This window comes from Polypterus senegalus, chromosome 1 (assembly GCF_016835505.1).
Source record: "Polypterus senegalus isolate Bchr_013 chromosome 1, ASM1683550v1, whole genome shotgun sequence".
Taxonomy (NCBI): domain Eukaryota; kingdom Metazoa; phylum Chordata; class Cladistia; order Polypteriformes; family Polypteridae; genus Polypterus; species Polypterus senegalus.
In genome coordinates this window covers 131,986,920-132,008,714 of record NC_053154.1, presented here as the reverse complement: position 1 = coordinate 132,008,714, position 21,795 = coordinate 131,986,920, and the positions used below count along the sequence as shown (strand labels likewise).

Here is a 21,795-nt window from a genome sequence, read left to right as displayed (position 1 = left end):
GGCACAACGTAGGGTGGATAATTAAGAGAGAGAGAGCAATCACTACTATCTGCAAAATTCACCAAATCGTTTTTCACAGCAAATATACTGTATTCACTGGTTGCAGGAATGTTTTCCTGGAAATTACCCCAGCTTGTGTTATTCTGTCCCTGAACGCTGTATTAGCGAGGCTTCTCTCCCAAGACCCAGTCCGTACAGAGTGTGCATCGCACCACTGGTTGTAGTGAACGTGGACAGATAGTTTTACTTACCTAGAAAGTCAAGGCTGAGAATCCGTATACTGTACTTTAATATATATTTCTGCCAAGATGTCATGCAAGTATTAGGACGTGAAAACTATGACAACCATGACAAGTGGTAGAAGGACGATAATTTCATTAACCTAAAATACAATATGGCGGTAAAGCAAAGACTAAAGCAGTGCCAATAGCAAAAAGGGAGCTAGGGACATACCAATATGTATTAATAAATAGGGGGTGGGGGTAGCAATGTACCAAACAGTCTAATAACAATATTATCACAGGCTGCTGTAGCAACTCGTGTGTTTTTTTTAAAAAACACTTACTGTATTTTCATTTGAGAGTTACATTAGCTCACTGAGAATGAGAATATTAGGAGCACTGTCACTGGATATATAAAACTGGTCCCATGTGTTGCAGCTGCTATCCAAAACAAGCTTTATATATACGTAATAGTAATAGCAACAAAATATTGCAGGACATTTTATCTTCACAAAAGAAAGAAGTGCAAAGTATCTGCACAGAGATCAGAAATGAAAAAGACGTTCCAGCTGCGAATTCAAAGAATTGAACGAGCCATCTCACGCCACCGCTTTATTGCACAATGGTCACGATTTATACACAAACTGGAAAGAGAGGCTTCTTTATATGAGGAAACAGAAGGAATGTTTTAAAATTTTGTAAACTATATAACATACTAACAAATATTCAAATATGATAAATATCACCTTTCAAATCACTTGCCCCAAGTCTTGAGGACCATACTTTACCAATTCCTGCTTTACTGTACTGTATGCTAATTCGTATTTTTCTGGTTTTATCATTCGCATTTCATCCCCACATACAGGCATCCGCCCATCCATCCATTTCCTAAGCCCAATTATCCTGAGCAGGGTCTTGGGGAAGCTGGAGCCTATCCCAACAGTACATAATACGTGTTTTTGTCAATGTTACATGCGCAAAAATGTGTTTTTAAATATATTCTAAAGTGAAACATTTATTTTTCTGGAGTCAGCAATGTCTAAACAAACATGCAATATCTGAACAAACATTTTCATAAGTAATCAACAGTGTATTTGTAATAGGACATGAAGAAGGATGTCTTACAGAAATGACAATATACTTTACACAGCTTAATCATGTTGAATATGCTTTTCCTTGTGAAAACTGATATTTGTTCACATTGGGTTGACTTCTGTAATATTCTGGTTTGGAGTGAAACTCCTTCTAGACTTGTATTCAGTCCTGCAGGGTAGTCTTTTTTTGTGTACATAAAAATATTTAAAGTATCTATTTTTAGTTTGCTACCAAATACTTGCCAGGTAAAATAATAACATTTCACAGTGTCTGATCAACATTTTTTCATGTCTTTGTTTTTATTTCTCAGCCTAGAAAAAGACCAATTTATAATCACGTATTAAGCAAAGTGTCACTACAACAATTTAATATATATTTTTATGTCAGTACAGAGTTGTATGTTGTACATGCCTTTTATGTAATAAATTTATGTATAAATAAATTTGTAAATGTGATAATATAAATACAGTTAACATTCAGTTAAAACAGAAAGACGCAAAAAAAAATATAAGTATGAAACTAGGTATAAGCAGGAATTAATATCACAAGTAGGAATAATACATATATCTAAGTAGAATAAAAAAACATTAAAAATAGCTAATACAAATAACAAGAAAATTAATATATCAATAAAAATAAAATGTGAAGTACACAAGACAGTAGTACTCAGTGAAAGGAAGTAATCAATTCATGTACACTACCGGTCAAAAGTTTTATGAAAATCTCAGTTTTTCTTCAAATTTAATTAGTTGAAATGCAATTAATGACCTAAAATTGTGTAAGCAGTAAACTGCCAGAGATTTAAACTTAAGTTTAGGTTAGCAAAAACTGAAAAAAAGAAATTTCAGAATATTACAAATGGGATTTCTTCAGGGAACAACTAATAGGTTACACCCTACAAATGTTGTTTCAGCAATTAAAGCAAAAAGCCTTGGCAAGTTAAAGCATACAATTTGCAAAAGTGTCCCAACTTCTGTGGATTACTTAAAATCCCTCTGTCTGTCTTAAAGCAAAGTTGCAACAGACTGTTTACTACACCCTCTGAAGTACTACTTGGACAATGTTGCACTGTAGAAAGCTGTAAATTCAAGTGATAATGACAAGAAAACAGCAATTAACAAATGAAATTAATTGAACATTATTACACTTAGAAGTATGGGCCTTTCATTTATAGAAATTGCAACAAATATCAAAGTGTCTGAGTATGGTTTCCTACACATTGCAAAGGCAATTGGAAACTGAAAGAAACTCTGATAAGAAGAGATCTGGCAGATCCAAAATCACAACCCAATCAGAGGACAAGTTTCTGAGGGTCTCCAGCTTGCATGATAGGCAACTCTCACAGCACAACAGCTTTAAGTATAGCTTAACAGCGGTCAAGAAAACAAGTCTCAGTTTCTATTGTGAAGAAGAAAATTTGTGCTAAAGGTTTGACAGGGCAAGTGGCAGTAAGAAAGCCTTTACTTAAAGGAAAAAATAAAGCATTGAAATAGCAGCTGTGGACTGCTGTAGACTGGAAGAAAGTCTTCAGATATTTGGTTCATCATGCAGGGTGTTTGTACCCCGTCAAGGTGGTGAAAGGATGGTTCCTCAATGTGCGACACCAACTGTCAGACTTGGAGGACAAAGTGTGATGGGCTGGGATTCTTTTCCTGGAGGAAGAGTTGGTGACTTGAATTCTGAATCAAAAGGGTTACCACAGTTTCGCTGTTATATCAGCAAAAGGTAGCTACTTCAATGAATCAAAATGTGAATAAAATTTTGTTCAATTAATGATTCCTCGACTTATTTTGTATGTGAATTTTTTTTATCTGTTCTGTTCCTTGATTTCATGAAACATTAAAACTGACAAAACTGAGGTGTTCTAAAACTTTTGATCAGTAATGTAGATAAAAGTAGAGCAAAGTAACATTAACACAGTAATAAAGACATTGGAATGGTACATATTTATAAATGAAAGTAAGTGACAGAATATATAAATATAAAGAAAGATGTATAAATAGAATGTGAACAAGACATTAACAATTAAAAAAAATCAGAAGTTATCAGAGATAAGAGCTAAGAATTGCATAAGTACAGTAATGAAGAAATCATAATTGCAGATATAGAAATAAAAACGGGCACAAGCTTACACCACTGTAAAAATGAGGAGTCCCTGACCCGTTTCCTTAAAATATTCGGTTTATACATTTTATCTCTTGTTCTTTACAAGTCTGCTTGTGCAAGCAAGCACATCACAACTGAGTGATTCTGCTTTCAGGGGTGGACAAATCGGTAGTCTGAACGCCCAGGGCTATCTGTTTCTAATTCTGCACAACTACTTTGATCCATGCACTATTTTTCTAATCAAAAACCAGTTGGTTTAAACAAAAGACCAAGTATGGATCTTAATTTACAGCTACTTATAGTGTGCCAGACTGTCTTGCTTATACTTACAGTGTGAAGCCTGTGCACAGACTGCAACAGAAAGAGTGTGCATTGTCAGTGACCAAAATAGCATTTATACTTGTGTCAGCCCGTTTGATTGGTGCGTGGGCATTATTCTACATAGTAGGTGACGGTATTTGGTCAATGTCACATACATACAGCAGAGGAAGTGAGACTCTTTCTGTATGTCTTACTTGTGTGTTGATGACCTGTTATGCCATATTCAGCCCTTCGTTCATCATTCTGGCACCCTCGTAACCACAGCCTCTCCTTGAAATTCACTAATTCACAAATGCACATGGTGAAATCCCAGCACGTGTCTCCGCTTTGGAGGTCATTTTTGCCATGAGTCTCTTGCAACCAGAACAGGTACATCAAGTATTAACCAGGCCTACCACACATACAGACACACACTTTTTTAATAATAATAACAAAACATCTTATTTGTATAGCGCCTTTCCCATGCTCAAGGTGCTTCACGGAGTCTCAGAAAGAAACGACAGGTATATACTTGGAGATACTGTAAATGTTTTCTGAATAGAACACTAAAACAGATACATACACGATACGCAAAGCATTATATAGAATAAGAAGACAATAAACCAGAGTAAAATAGTAAATTCAGTACTAAATGAAAAGCCTAGCAGATAACATCATTTGTGATATAACACACACACAAATTATACTGCACTTCTATAAAGAGAGGAGGACTGAAAGAGGGGGCAGAATGTCAGGTTAAGATAAATACCTTCCTGAACATGGGTTTTAAGTTGTTTTTTAAAAGAATGAATTGAGTCAGCTGATTTAATTAATTTTTGGAGGTCATTCCAAAGTCTGGGCGTTCTACAGCTAAAGGCCCTGTAACCCATAGAGTGCAGTTTAATGTTGGGCACAACAAGATTGCCAGAATCATAGGACCTTTTTTGTAAAGGTTATAGTAAGCTTAGTACTTAACACAAGAATTACCAAGGCCTACGAAAAAACTCATATACCCGGCCGACCTTAAATCCCTTTGTACCACTCTGTCTTGTAATTGTGCCAATCAAGACAAGCAGCCTACTAATCCATCCCTCCACCATTGCAAAACGGGCACAAAGTTGTCCCAGTTCAAGCCATGATTATCTTGGAGTAAAGTGCCTGGAGTTGTATTTCATGTGTGTTCCATTTATACAACAATCTATGTAAACACATCGTTAAAACAGAAACGTCTTTCATATTTTAGTACTAAATGACAAAATGTAGACATAAACTGTATAATGTGTGGAGCCTGAAGACCAAAGATCAAACAAACTCTTTCATAAAAGGTACAAGGATGATACAACAGCTTCTGTGGCGCAGCAGTAAAAACTGCTCACTTGTAATCAAGAGTCCCCGGTTCGATCCTAACTGTCTCGAGAATTTACCATTTTGAGTAGTGAGCTGCTCTTATTGTTAATATTATACAATTAAAGAATGCGTTTGATTTGAGTCTGCAACACCCGGTGTCAATTTATAGTACAGTGATCCCTCGCTATATAGCGCTTCGACTTTCGCAGCTTCACTCCATCGCGGATTTTAAATGTAAGCATATCTAAATATATATCACGGATTTTTTGCTAGTTCTCGGATTTCTGCGGACAATGGGTCTTTTAATTTATGGTACATGCTTTCTCAGTTTGTTTGCCCAGTTGATTTCATACAAGGGACGCTATTGGCAGATGGCTAAGAAGCTACCCAATCAGAGCACGTATTACGTATTAAATAAAACTCCTTAATAATATACGATATGCTTCCCGTGCGGTGCTTCGCACACTTAAAAGCTTTAGCAGCACGTATTGATTTTTGATTGTTTGCTTTTCTCATTCTCTCTGACATTCTCTGCTCTTGATGGAGGGGGTGTGAGCAGAGGGGCTGTTTGCACAGAGGCTGTTTGCCTAGAGGATACAGACGCTCCTCTAAAAATGCCGCTTTATCGCGGTGCTTCGGCATACTTAAAAGCCCAAAAGCACGTATTGATTTTTTGATTGTTTGCTTTTCTCTCTCACGCTCGCTGACATTCTCTGCTCCTGACACTCATTCTTTGAAGAGGAAGATATGTTTGCATTCTTTTAATTGTGAGAAAGAACTGTCATCTCTGTCTTGTCATGGAGTACTGTTTAAACTTTTGACTAAAGGGTGTTCTTTCATGTCTAGAGAGCTCTAATAATGTTAACAGTGTGGGAGAGTTTATAAGGGCTTAAAATATAAAAAAATAACCATATAAACATATGGTTTCTACTTCGCGGATTTTCATCTATCGCGGGGGGTTCTGGAACACAACCCCCGCGATCGAGGAGGGATTACTGTACTTGTAAAAGTTGGTGGTTTTTTTTTTTCCACCTTTATTCTGTCACTCACGATTACGATACAAGTCCCCCCCACCCACAACCAGATATCTGACACTGTTTGTTTTTATTTGAAAGTGGGAATAACTGTAAATGCGAGTGGTGTTTTGATACAATGGAACTAGAAATTCTCTGATCTGGAGGGATAAAAGCTGAGATACAAACGCTGGTGAATCTGCCTTCTTCATATCTCATTGTCAATTGAACTTTTTCTATTCAGTTTCATTGAGTGTTCCTCATGCACCTTATGGTCCATGATGTCAAAGCCGCACTAACAAAAAAATAGAGACATAGGTATATACAGTGCATCCAGAAAGTATTCACAGCACATTTTATGTTACAGCCTTATTCTAAAATGTATTAAATTCATTTTTTTCCTCAGAATTCTACACCCAACACCCCATAATGACAATGTGAAAAAAGTTTGCTTGAGGTTTTTGCAAATTTATTAAAAATAAAAAAACTGGGAAATCACATGAAAATAAGTATTGACATCCTTTGCTCAATACTTTGTCGATGCACTTTTGTCAGTAATTACAGCCTCAAGTCTTTTTGAATATGATGCCACAAGCTTGGCACACCTATCCTTGGCCAGTTTCCCCCATTCCTCTTTGCAGCACCTCTCAAGCTCCATCAGGTTGGGTGGGAAGCGTCGGTGCACAGCCATTTTAAGATCTCTCCAGAGATGTTCAATCGGATTCATGTCTGAGCTCTGGCTGGGCCTCTCAAGGACATTCACAGAGTTGTCCTGAAGCCACTCCTTTGATATCTTGGCTTTGTGCTTAGGGTCGTTGAACCGTCGCCCCAGTCTGAGGTCAAGAGCGCTCTGGAGCAGGTTTTCATCCAGGATGTCTCTGTGCATTGCTGCAGTCATCTTTCCTTTTATCCTGACTAGTCTCCCAGTTCCTGCCGCTGAAAAACATCCCCACAGCATGATGCTGCCACCACCATGCTTCACTGTAGGGATGGTATTGGCCTGGTGATGAGTGGTGCCTGGTTTCCTCCAAATGTGACGCCTGGCATTCACACCAAAGAGTTCAATCTTTGTCTCATCAGACCAGAGAATTTTGTTTCTCATGGTCTGAGAGTCCTACAGGTGCCTTTTGGCAAACTGCAGGCGGGCTGCCATGTGCCTTTTACTAAGGAGTGGCTTCCGTCTGGCCACTCTAGGATACAGGCCTGATTGGTGGATTGCTGCAGAGATGGTTGTCCTTCTGGAAGGTTCTCCTCTCTCCACAGTGGACCTCTGGAGCTCTGACAGAGTGACCATCGGGTTCTTGGTCACCTCCCTGACTAAGACCCTTTTCCCCCGATCGCTCAGTTTAGATGGCCGACCAGCTCTAGGAAGAGTCCTGGTGGTTTCAAACTTCTTCCACTTACAGACGATGGAGGCCACTGTGCTCATTGGGACCTTCAAAGTAGCAGAAATTTTTCTGCAACCTTCCCCAGATTTGTGCCTCGAGACAGTCCTGTCTCGGAGGTCAACAGACAATTCCTTTGACTTCACGCTTGGTTTGTGCTCTGACATGAACTGTCAGCTGTGGGACCTCATATAGGCAGGTGTGTGCCTTTCCAAATCATGTCCAATTAACTGGATTTACCACAGGTGGACTCCAATTAAGCTGCAGAAACATCTCAAGGATGATCAGGGGAAACAGGATGCACCTGAGCTCAATTTTGAGCTATATGGCAAAGGCTGTGAATACTTATGTACTTGTGCTTTCTCAATTTTTTTTTTTTTAATAAATTTGCAAAAACCTCAAGTAAACTTTTTTCACGTTGTCATTATGGGGTGTTGTGTGTAGAATTCTGAGGAAAAAAATGAATTTAATCCATTTTGGAATAAGGCTGTAACATAACAAAATGTGGAAAAAGTGAGACGCTGTGAATACTTTCCGGATGCACTGTATGATATTTGGAATTATTCATTTTTTGACCTGTATAGCACATTTCAGAAAACATTGAGGCACTGATGCAACATTATTCATATTATTCATATTCATTTGCATGCCTTCTTGTGGTTGTAATCAGTGACTGCGCTTTTTTTTTGGTTTTTTTTTGATCTTGCATACTCCAGGACATGCAGAGGAAATAATTATATAGTATATAGAGAGGTCAGTTCCACGCTATATACAATTATCAAATTCAAATGTTAACAGTTCAGTTCCCACACACCAAAGGACCGTGAACCTGTTGCAATTTACACACTTCTCTCTATGGTGTGGTTCCTATTACACTGAAGGGGCGTCTGACACTGACTCTTTGGGCAAAGCAGCAGTCTTGGAACAGAAGCTGGTCGGTGTTGCATCCTCTTTTTCTTTTTCCATCAGCTTTTCTTGTAAGGAGTGACAACGAAGTTCCTCTGCACGGTGAGTCAAGAACACTCTTCTTTTCTCAGTGGACCCGTACATGCCTTGTACAGTATGTGTGCATTGGATCACTGGTTGTAGCACACAGTAACTGGCCACTTGCATGTTCCTGCTCACACTGATTTAAGTTCACGCCTTCGGATTGCATGATGTCAACGCAGCATCAGGCAAAAAAAAAAAACAGAGACAAATGTATGTGACATTTTGAAGAAATCATTGTATAACCTGAATAGTACCAATCAGAAAACACCATTGCACTAATGCAATATTATTTGAAAATGGACAACGTTAGATCAGGGGGGAGGGGGGGGTTTGGAGAGCTTGAACGTGACTGAGAGAGTTAAATTGAAAAAAAGCTTCACTTTTTTTTTTACTTTTTACAAGTAACATAAATTTACACCCGTTCTGACGTTGTTAGTGTTCCGCACAAGCACAGCAATCATTATCTACAGCATGGAGAGTGCATTTTGATCTTCCCCAATCTCTGTAGGTGGAATTGCGAGTTCAGTATAAGACAAAATCACAGACTCGCAGGGAGAATTAGCTGAAGTTGACACTGGGGACGAAAAAGCCATGCTTGACTCCATTGATCCTCCTGGAGTCAAGAGATACTCCTTGCCTGCCTCAATCTCTCAGAGGCTATGCCATGAACTTCAGGGCGGTTTAGACTTTGATGGCACTTTTACTGCCTTATCCTTTTCCTTCAGAGCCCTTTGTTTGCTACTCATGCTTACTTGTACTTGCATGTAGTATTATTAAATCCCCTCGGTACTAATAAATACAGAATATCTTCGAATGATATATTAAAAAAAGGTTAAAATAACACAGTTGCTAGTGGAGCTCCCCCTACATACATATCCATCTGCAACAATGGACAAGACCAAACTCACTCTACAGAAATGCTACAAAAAATTGATTTGAAAAGACAGGAAAATACAAGTAAGTTAGAGAGTGAAATTAAAGTACTTGCTGCTCAGCTTGAAGATTTTAAGAAAATGTTCACGACCCATATTGAAATAGTTGAGCAGTCAGTTTCCACTGAGGATGAAAAAGCAACTGCTGCAAAGTCAAAATGCAAAATGTTTGCTGACAAACTTGCAACACTGAAAAATAGATATAGAAGGAAAAGCATCAGAATTCAAGGTCTTTCTAAAAAATGGAAAAGGCCAAACCCAGTGAAACTTAGAGCTGAACTGTTTTCTAAAATTACTGGAGAGGACTTTAAATCATATATCAAGATCTCTATAGCCTAACTTATATGTGGATCAAATGCCTCCAAACTAAAAAGCCTTATTGTCCATTTTGAGAAAGTTCAGGCCAAACAAACTATCTGCATTCTTATTTTCCCAGATTTCTCACCTGCAACAGCTGCTAAATGTGCCAGAATTGGAAACAGGTACAGCCTCTTGCACCCTGCCAAACTGGAAGATCATTTCTCCGGACAAAACAGATAAAGAGCTGAGAAGTCTGATCCCAACTTATGGCAAGGCAAAGAAGGTCCTACTTGAAGCTTGCTTTTTGGACCATTATAAAGTGAAATTTGCTGTTACCATCCTTCCCAATATGCTCTTCCTATTTCAAAGCATCACATATACATTAACAAATCCTTTTTTAAAAAAATTAGACTCATTGATAACTTCATGTATTTGGAATTCGAAACATCCATGTATCCAAACAGCGACTCTACCACGACCTAAAGCAGAAGGGAGCATGGCACTACCCAACTTTAAATTTTATTACTGGGCAGCAAATATACAAGCTATAAAGACCAGGACATGGACACAAATTGATCAATATCCACTGTGACGGGCGGACATGGCTATTACCTGGGTGGGATGCCAGCTGGATGGAAGGACCATGGAAAAGAGTATCCACAGGGCACTGCCTTCACGGATTCCCACAGGGCATGCTGGGAGTTGAAGTTTGGTACAGCCTTGTTGGGTTCCGTGGGGGCTGCCAGGGGGAGCTGCAGAGCCCTATAGTGGACTTCCACCACACCTGGCAGTGATTGCAGGTAATACTGATGAGCCACCTGGAGCTCTCCCAGGACCTGCTTAAAAGGAGTTGTCTCAATTTGAGGAGCCAGAGTCGGAAGGAAAAGAACAAAGCTTGCCAGAGGGGAGTGGATGTGGAACAAGGAAGACAAAATATTGTGTGTATGGGACTGTGCTGTAATGGTGGGAACAAGGCAGAGTGGTTCCCACGAGGAAGAATAAGCATACTGTGTGTTGTGCTGCACTTTGGTCTGTGCCTGTTGTATCGATGTTGGGGCAGGTGGAGTGCCCCTGGTTTCCACATCACAAGCCTGGTCTGCAATAGAAATAAAATCTTTCAGTACTTCTTTATATTAACTGCTCTGTGCACCATTACAAACTGCCGTCATTACACTAAAAATCCAATTACCCTTTATTGTCTCAGAATATGGAACCAATGTAGGAAGCACTTTAAGACAGAAAAACTTTTATCTTGTTGCACCTCTACATATCAGCCACCTTTTTCCACCCTCTAAAACATATACCGTAATCAATGTCTAAAAAATGTCCGGGATTAAAATACTTAAGAGACTTATACATATATAATGTCTTTGCATCCTACAAACAGTTATGCTTCAAATAGAAATTCTCATCAACACAATTCCTCCACTTCTTTCAAGCTAGAAACTTTGCTAAACAGAACCTGCCCAATATTCCTCACCTTCCACCTTGTTTTAATCCAGAAGAATTATTGATTAGTCTTGAAGATTCACATAGCATCTCTACAATTTTTATAAAAACATTTTGAAGTCTCTTCCTTTCAAAGACCCTAGAGTACATTGGGGAAAAGGAAGGGCAGCCATGCACAGGAATACACTCGAGCTCCATATGTCCAAAGCATTTAGTCATTCAACTTAAAATCTTTTATTGAGTGCATTTATCTCGTTTAAAATTGTCCAAAATGTTTCCAGGGCAAGATTCAACCTGTGAATGTTGCATTCTAGCTCCAGCCTCTCTGGGTCACATGTTCTAGGTGTGCAATAATTAACAACATTCTGGACAATAATCTTTGCATGCCTATTAGACAGCCTGATGTCACTATCACTCCTAAGTCACAAACAGCTGTGTTTTGTGTACTCCCAAACAACCTTAAAGTGAACAAAACAAACTGTAATTTCCTTTACTACACTACTAGCATATGGGCTTATCTTGCTCAACTGGAAGAATCCCACCCCACCATTCTTATGTCAGTGGGTAACTGATGTTCTATGCTACTTTAATTTTAAATTCTCACTTAGAAGATCTGTTCAAAACATTTTTAAAATGTGGCAGGATCTAATCAATAACATTTTAGAATAAGCTTCCATTTCAGGGAAAAGGTTGCTTTTCTTGCTCCTTTTATAGAGTAGCTTCAGTAGCTGGTTCCTGTCTGTTTCTCTTGGGTGGTTGTTGAATTTTTCTTTAATTTGTTAAATTTGACTTGACTGTATGGAATGTTATCTGTTTTTAATTAAAATCGGCAAAAAATATTTTTAAAAGAATCAGAAAACTTTAGTGGTTAAACAGGAGCATAGTTATGGAGATATTCACTGTTGTAGTCTGGTGTGAGGCCATTTAAAGCATTGTAAGTTAATAATTGAAGTTTCTTAATGTTGTTTATGTGGGCAGAATAAGAAAAGGAGGAATCAAAATTGATGCCAGGTTTTCTTGCATAGAAGGTCAGATGAGATCAGCATCAATAATGACTGAGAAGGAGCTCATTTTCTTAAGTTGCACTTTAGTGCCAGTTTGCAGGAGTTCAGTTTTGTTGCACTTTAATTTTAAAGAGTTCTGCTCCATCCAGGTTTTAACTTCTCTTGGGCAAGTTGTGAGCTGAAAAAGCCCTGATGAAATTTCACTTTAAATTATAACCCAGACCATAGCTCCAAATGATATGGCTAGAGGAAGCATATAGATACAGAAGAGTGGAGTGCCGAGAACAGAGCCCTGAGGAACTCCTTGTGTGACTGGCACTGAGCTGGATCTGCTGTTGCCAAGACTAAGAGACTCATGCCTGTCAGTCAGATAGGACATAAACCACTGAACGGCAGTGCCAAAGATACTCAGAATGTTCTTCATTCTGGCCAGTAAAATGTCATATCTGACAGTGCTGAATGCTGCACTAAGATCTAGCAGAGTTAATATGCTGGTTTGTCCAGTGTCTGCTGCCATAAGCAAATCATTGGTTACCCAAAGCAGAGCAGTTTCACAACTGTGTTGCACCCTGAACCAAGACTGAAAGGGTTCCATCAAATTATTAGAAGTTAAGTAATTGGTGAGTTGGGAGACTACAACACGCTCAAGAACTTCTGCCAGAAAAGTTGAGAAATGGGCTGAAAATTGATCAGGTTGTCAGCATCAAGACCATACTTTGTGTTTTTTTGTTTTTTTTTTAAACATTGGGTTTACAGAATTGATTTCTATTGTGAGCATTGTTGGGATCGTGAACGCGGCCGAGAGAATAAAACTGAATAAAAAACAAACAAAGCTAACCTTTACGAGTATCTTAAATTATACCGGCTGTTACGGACTGGAATCAAATGTATGTTTTTATTCTAAAATAGTAAGAATACGAGCAGCTCACTTCTCAAAACAGATATTTGGAATTCAGGCTTCACACATTATATACTTCATGTCTACATTTTGTCAATTATTACTAAAACATGAAAAACGTTTCTGTTGTAACAATGTGTTTACTGTGCATAGATCGTTGTAGACACGGAACACACATGAAATGCAAGTGTTACAAATAATGATATAGTATTTATAAAAGGTGTCATTTTACTTGACTTCTCACTCTATACAACTCTAAGCAAATGACATGCAGGTAAACAGACTTGAGCTGAGAAAACTGTGTGGGGTGGAGGATGTGATAGCAGGCTGCTTGCTGTTTGCTGCTTATCCACACATTTAAAGGACAAAAGACGCTGACGGAGATGTGCGAAGTGTTTTAAGGTTGGGCGGATCTACGTGTTTTTTCGTAGGCTCTGGTAATTCTAGTGTTAGTGGCATTATCGGAGAAGGGGGGCTTATACCCCTGAGTCATTTGATGATATGTACAACTTGGAAGCACAAATGTGCACTGATCCTTCAGGTAACTCTTTTCAACTGTTAGGACTTGCTAAGCATATAAAATGACCTCAGATATTTAGTAGCTTGTTAATATGTCATGGGTTGAATGTTCCAACAATGCTCCTGTCACAGATTTTCAATGTTTCAGCCTTAGGGGTTAGATAATAAAGTTCTGAAATTGTGGGACACACTCCATTACAAACATTGTAGAGTGGAAATATGCTTTTTCAGACTTAAACCTCATCTTTACTAACATGAGGACCCTCTTAATTATCCAAGTATGACAAAGTTTAATGCAGCTCTATACATACAGTCTCCTCCACAATTTTTGGCAACCCAGGAAAGAGGAGTAAAGAGGGTTATAAAGATTTACTTTTTTGGTGATTTACCTTAATCTAACACTGAAAAAAATGTGAGAACGCTAACCTTTTGAGATACTTTTTTCTGAGAAAAGTAATACTTCATCAACAAATAATTATTTTTAACAAAACTATATGTTCCATGATTATTGTCACCCCTAAAAATTCTTATGAACAAAGTGTAACTGAAGCATTTTTTCCATTTATATCTTCCTTTTTTAAGTTCATCAGAATGCATACAGTTTGAACTTTTGAGTAGTAATCCATGACTTCCTTTTCCACTAAGGTATAAATATAAGGTGGTACAAATTACATTATTCATTCATTAATATTGAAAATATAAGAGAAACCACAATTCAAAAGAAAGGAAAAAGTGATGACCTTCATATGTCAGGCACAAAAATGCCAGAAACTCCTTTGTGTGTAAGAGATTAATCTGAAAAGAATGGCAATGAATATGTAATTCACACTGCAGATAGTAATTTTTCCTTTTTTTTATCTTAACTTACTGTGTTAGAGTTCCAGGATGGTTATATACATTGAAATACTTAGTTTTTGCCTTTGATATCCAAAATATATATCTATTTTTTAACTTTGTGTGCTTGGAGGTGGCAGGTATTTCTAAAGTTATGCTGTTAACGTCTTTTTTCCCAGTCGAGTATTTTATCCTTTATTTTAAAAGATGTACTCTGAATGAATTAATAGTTCATTTGAGTAATTTATGGCAATTATTTATTTCTAGGGAACCACGTAAGGTGGTGCTACATAGGGGCACAACGGGCTTGGGTTTCAACATCGTTGGTGGGGAAGATGGAGAAGGCATTTTCATTTCATTTATCTTGGCTGGGGGACCAGCAGACTTGTGTGGAGAGCTAAAAAAAGGAGACCGAATTATTTCTGTAAGTCACGTTTCCTCAGGGTTTTGTCAATTGTTTTTTTTTTTCTGTCTTTCTCCTTTAAAGGCATTTATACCATTTGTAAAAGAGCAATAGTAAAAGTTCATGGTGTTTTTTAAACTAGTATTACTGTTAAGCAGACTAGAAAATTCAATAGTAAAGCTTATTAGTTGTACAAAAATAAAAAGTAATACTGTACTTGTGCTTATTAATAAAAAAAGTCAGTCAAAAACCTTGAACTAAAAACTTGAAACCATTTTGGCTAAGCAAGGCATTTTGTTTAAAGCAGAGTAAGCATCATTTATGGCTATTGTGATTAAATATTTGTAAGAGTCTTCTCCATATAAAATGATGATTTGACTGTTCCATAACTTCAAATAAATGTTTTAAGTTTGGAATTTTTGAATATCCGTTTTCATGTTAATTGCATTTTCTACAGGTGAATGGTGTAGACCTGCGGAATGCCACACATGAGCAGGCTGCAGCTGCATTAAAGAATGCTGGTCAGACGGTGACCATTATTGCTCAGTACAGGCCAGAGGGTGAGTACATTGTTGTTTATGGTACTTGTGTGTGTTTCAAGAGTTATATCTAGAAGATATCAAGGGTTGTTGGAGTTCAGTTTTTTTGTCTGCTATCATCATGATTTATACTTTTTTCAGATGTTTAGTTTAAGTGATATTATGAACCACAAAACAAAGAGATTAAATTTAATGTTTATGTATTTGACAAGTGAACTTTCTGTCAAACAATGGAGTGAAATAATGATAGTCATCCAGATTTAAACCTGCCCTTCTGCATTGTTTGCACAATCAAGTAAAATCATTAATAAACTATATTTTCCTTGTACACATCCAAGGAAATTGTTTTATACAATAGGTATACATCAGTTAAAATATCGATGATTTGAACAGTTCCTGAGCAGTATTGGAACATAGGGCCTCTGTCATGCTAACAGAATTCAAAGTTCATCAATCCATCCATCCATTTTCTGGACCAGTCTGATCAATAACTTGGTTGCTAGGTGCTATAGCCATCCCCAGTAAAATCACATGCAAGACAGATGAATATCCTGGATGGGATGCTAGCACATTATATGCAGATCAATACATGTTTAACCAATGTAGATGCAATAATTAACTCTAAACATGTATATCATTTGGGTGTAGCAGGAGGCTAAACATCCTGAAAAAAATCCTTATTATAGGCATAGGAAAAATCTGTAAACTGAACCATGAAGTTATGTTCTTGGTGCATTTATATATTGGAAAGCAGTACTGTATTTATTGCAGCAATAGCCCAGTGTTTTTTAGGTATTTTTATTCTTGTTAAAGAAGGAATTCAGAGGCTTCAAGTAGCGCCGTATATTTAATTGTATTTTAAACACAATTATGATTACATCACTGCATACTAATTGCTAAAAGAGTGATTACTGCATTTAATGAAATACTCTTGCTCTGTCAGAGATCAATGTTTCCCAGTTACAAACTGCTCTAAATTGCAAAAGAGTGTTGTAACTAATCAGAGATCCACTTCTTGAGCCTTAGTGCATTGACAAATCGGATGCACTCAATTAATATGACTAACTGCATACATTTAACTACATATTAAATGCAGAAAGCATTTTTAGTTGTCTGACTACTGACAGCAAATTTTAAAAGTATGAATTTCTTTGTATTTTGTTTTTAGCAGGTTTCTAAAAATTGAAAGGTATAGTTAATGTTAAATCTACACTACCTGACACTTCATTTTAGATGATTTGTACCAAAATGAAGATTGTCCATAATTTCACATAATTTTATTTTTAGTAGTGATTCTTCAATCAAAATTGCATACACTCAAATATTTATACAACTATCTAAAATTTGACTAAACAGTTCAGTGTATGAAAGAAATCTAGGCAAGCATCAAAATATCCCAATATATAGCCATTACCTGCTTTCACTATTACGTACAGTGCATCCGTAAAGTATTCACAGCGCATCACTTTTTCCAAATTTTATTATGTTACAGCCTTATTCCAAAATGGATTACATTCATTTTTTTCCTCAGAATTCTACACCCAACACCCCATAATGACAATGTGAAAAAAGTTTACTTGAGGTTTTTGCAAATTTATTAAAAATAAAAAAAACTCAGAAATCACATGAAAATAAGTATTGACATCCTTTGCTCAACACTTTGTCGATGCACCTTTGGCAGCAATTACAGCCTCGAGTCTTTTTGAATATTATGCCACAAGATTGGCACACCTATCCTTGGCCAGTTTCGCCCATTCCTCTTTGCAGCACCTCTCAAGCTCCATCAGGTTGGATGGGAAGTGTCGGTGCACAGCCATTTTAAGATCTCTCCAGAGATGTTCAATCGGATTCAAGTCTGGACTGTGGCTGGGCCACTCAAGGACATTCACAGAGTTGTCCTGAAGCCACTCCTTTGATATCTTGGCTGTGTGCTTAGGGTCGTTGTCCTGCTGAAAGATGAACCGTCGCCCCAGTCTGAGGTCAAGAGCGCTCTGGAGCAGGTTTTCATCCAGGATGTGTCTGTACATTGTTGCAGTCATCTTTCCCTTTTTCCTGACTAGTCTCCCAGTTCCTGCCACTGAAAAACATCCCTGCAGCATGATGCTGCCACCACCATGCTTCACTATAGGGATGGTATTGGCCTGGTGATGAGCGGTGCCTGGTTTCCTCCAAACGTGACACCTGACGTTCACACCAGAGAGTTCAATCTTCTCATGGTCTGAGAGTCCTTTAGCTGCCTTTTGGCAAACTCCAGGTGGGCTGCTGGCCACTCTACCATACAGGCCTGATTGGTGGATTGCTGCAGTGCTGGTTGTTCTTCCGGAAGGTTCTCCTCTCTCCACAGAGGAGCTCTGACAGAGTGACCATCGGGTTCTTGGTCACCTCCCTGACTAAGGCCCTTCTCCCCCGATCGCTCAGTTTAGATGGCCGGCCAGCTCTAGGAAGAGTCCTGGTGGTTTTGAAACTTATTCCACTTATGGATGATGGAGGCCACTGTGCTCGTTGGGACCTTTAAAGCAGCAGAAATTTTTCTGTAACCTTCCCCAGATTTGTGCCTCGAGACAATCCTGTCTCGGAGGTATGCAGACAATTCCTTTGACTTCATGCTTGGTTTGTGTTCTGACATGAACTGTCAACTGTGGGACCTTATATAGACAGGTGTGTGCCTTTCCAAATCATGTCCGATAAACTGAATTTACCACAGGTGGACTCCAATTAAGCTGCAGAAACATCTCAAGGATGATCAGGGGAAACAGGATGCACCGGAGCTCAATTTTGAGCTTCATGGCAAAGGCTGTGAATACTTATGTACATGTGATTTCTCAGTTTTTTTATTTTTAATAAATTTGCTAAAAAAACTCAAGTAAACATTTTTCACGTTGTCATTAGGGGGTGTTGTGTGTAGAATTCTGAGGAAAAAAATGAATTTAATCCATTTTGGAATAAGGCTGTAACATAACAAAATGTGGAAAAAGTGATGCGCTGTGAATACTTTCCGGATGCACTGTATGTCCTTATCCAGCTATCAGAAGCAAAATCAGATAACAATAGTCATTGTATTTTATTCATCAAAAGACGGGGCTCCGATTAAAACTGTGCTTAATTAAGCCTTTAAAAAAATAATATCCAACATTTAGGGCAAAAGATACGTCATCCCTCTGTCGCTTATTTTTCTGAAGTTGCATTGCTTTTACTTTATTCCATATGTCTAATAGAAAATAAAATGGATCTGAAACAAGTGACACTTTATGCAGTGTGAATAAAATCACCCTTGGACACACAAAAAGGTTTTGGGCAGCCACCCATATATTATACCTGGCTGCAAAAGTTTTTTTAGTAGTTGCACTGATGTGCACAGTTCAAGTTCTCAGTATGAACTGATTTCTTAAAGACAAAATGGCGTCTTTCTAGACCAGTTCCTAGAAGTAATGTCCTCTTGGATGCTGGGATCGGAAATGATGTTTCAAGATGGCTCCGGAACCCGAAGTGACGTCTTTGAAGAGAAATCAGGCAGGTTTTCCCGTATTTGGTCTGCAGAGAAAACAGATGACGGTTTAGCGCACCACACTACATCTTGGCCTGGAGCGGAAATTACCTTATTTTGGTCTTTCCAGCTTCCTCCTATTTGCATGTGTGTGACAACAGTCACTGTGGTTGAACAGAATTGGTTAATTACGTTGATTAGGAATCTATACTAATAAAACGCAAAGCCCTCACTGACTGACTCACTCATCACTAATTCTCCAACTTCCCGTGTAGGTAGAAGGCTGAAATATGGCAGACTCATTCATTACAGCTTACTTAAAAAAGTCAGGCAGGTTTCATTTCGATATTTTACGCGTAACGGTCATAACTGGAACCTACTTTCATCCATATACAGTAATAGACTGCAGCTTGGTGGCCGTGTGAGGCTGAGTTGCGTCTCGCTTCATCACACCTCCCACGTAATTGAGTGCCTGTCCATATAAGGTAAATATTTGCGCATGAAGGACTGTGCTTAGTATATTCATAAGTGCAGCTACTGCGGAAACCCTCCCTCAGCGAAAGTGTGAGAGAAACTTTTAAGTGCCGGCAGGCAACTCCATTTTAGGATTCTGGACTATATTATTTGCTAGACACAGACCAGATTTCAAGACCACGAAAACCTGATGTTTGTCACGCTCCTTGAGCCCCAGAATTTTCGGGAATACAAGAAAAATTTCCCGCATGCATCCTTCTCCAGTTTAACACAACAGCCATGGAGCGGTTTTTGATCTGTCTCGGCTAAAACAGAACTGACTGTAATGTATGCCATGGATGATTTTGCAGGAAAATCTCCCACTGATCTCCTTGACTTCCTTCATCAGAAAAATCTGAATGAGAGCATAGGGCAGCTGTTCACATTGGTATATTTGGCGGACCATTCCCGTGTCCACTGCTTCTGTCGAGCGGACATTTTCAGCCCTAAAGTGAATTAAAACTTCTGCCATAAATACGACAGGGCAGGTTCGACATTCAGCATTAGCTTCAATGGCAATAGAAAGGGACTTTTTGATGGAACTGAAGCGCATGGATAATCCCTACGACAGAGTAATTGAACTGTTTTTGAGGAAAGAGAGGAAGATGGATTTTGTTTACAAATAATCCAAATTTTTGGTGAGTAAAATGTTGTGATTTTACTAAATAATATTGCAAGTTTATGAGTTATTATTGATGTTTTTTATGTGTGTCGTGGCTGTGGCTGCAGTAGAAAGGAACTTGTTCACCCCTGGTTTGTCTATACAATAAAGGCATTTATTGTGGCTACAGGAGTTATCTTGTGTATGTGTATATATATATATATATATATATATATATATATATATATATATATATATATATATATATATATATATATATATATATATATATATACTAGTAGAATACCAAGGCAGGAGAAGTAGTGTGTTAAAGAAGTTATGAAAAAGAAAAGCAAACATTTTAAAAATAACGCAAGATGATTGTTAATGTAATTGTTTTGTCATTGATATGAGTGTTGTTGTCATATCTATCTATTTATATTATATATATATATAGCAAAATACTATGATTGGCAGCGGAGAAGTAAAAAGAAAAGGAAACATTTTAATAATAACGTAACATGATTGACAATGTAATTGTTTTGTCATTGTCATGAGTGTTGCTGGCATATATATATATATATATATATATATATATATATATATATATATATATTTATACACACACAGACACATATATAAACTATATATACATATAAACATACATACATATATATACATATATACACATACTGTATATATACACACACACATATATACATACTGTATATACAACATATACATATCTACATATATACTGTATATACACATATATATATAAATCTACATATATATATCTACATATATATATATTAGGTGGGACTCGATTAAAAAATTAATCCAATTAATTAGAGGCTGTGTAAGAATTAATCTTGATTAATCGTATGTAATCGACACGTAAATTTGCCCCAAATCGCAAATGTTTTTTTTTTTTATTTAAAACGGTTTTAGTGGGCTTACAGAATCAAATAATAGACATGGACATGAATATTGTAAACTGAAGCTGTTTTAATTTCTGAAAAAAAAGCTTTTAAACTGCATTTGAATTCAAAACAGAAACAAAAATATCATCCCTGGTTAAAATTGGGCAGACTTAAAAATAAAGTGGTAGTTTAAGTACTTTAAGTACATTTTCAGAATAGTATTGTCTTTAAATAATAATAACCAAAATTTCAACATAAAGTGCAGTTTTCTTCTTAAAAAATAAGTCAGAAACATAAAAGGTAATTTGACCAGCTTACTCTTTAAACTCTGAGTAACATTAGCCAAAATTATTTTGTACATTAGGCTAAAACAGTGTGATCATTGAACATTTTGTAATTAGATGTATTTAGAATTACTAACGGTCACGGAAGTCCAATGATCCCCAGTAAGAGCCACAAAGTCCGCTTTCTGTAATGCATCTAATTTTGCTTGCTTTTCAGTGTGCACAAAACCATGCTTTTATCAAGGCTTCGCTCGGAAGTCGAAATGATCAGTCGTAGGAACGCGCTTTATTCCGACTCTAACATTTTTGTAGCTGTGATGTGTGCATCAGTGTAATGGATGTACCAGGAAATCATGCATTGACAAAAGTTCCCGCTTGCTTGGAATTGAAAGTGTGATTAAATGCGTTATTTTTAACGCTGTTATGGAGTACATGCATCAAGCTTCTCAGCTGTGCTTGTGCTAAGAAAGGGAAAATTTTAAAAATAACGTAACATGATTCTGCTAACCTAATATTTTTCATACGTCCCAAACCAAGGAGATGCTAAGGTAAAATGAATCGGTAGCGCTGCATACATAGTCAGTACACCCTCTCGAATCGAACCTCAATGTCGGCGTTAGAGGCTTAAGACTCTACAATTGCCACAGCGTGGCTT

At 37.6% G+C, this 21,795-nt stretch overlaps 1 protein-coding gene across 17 annotated transcripts in view; it reads left to right on the top strand.

Moving 5' to 3' along the window:
* The window catches only part of dlg1a (discs large MAGUK scaffold protein 1a), a 562,325-nt gene that overhangs the window by 435,541 nt on the left and 104,989 nt on the right, over nucleotides 1-21,795 (top strand). For all 17 annotated transcript variants that reach the window (XM_039758348.1, XM_039758430.1, XM_039758380.1 and 14 more), the window contains 2 exons: nucleotides 14,661-14,817; nucleotides 15,254-15,356. In XM_039758348.1, coding sequence (XP_039614282.1) covers nucleotides 14,661-14,817; nucleotides 15,254-15,356 — 260 coding nt within the window. The remainder of the gene's footprint in view (nucleotides 1-14,660; nucleotides 14,818-15,253; nucleotides 15,357-21,795) is intronic.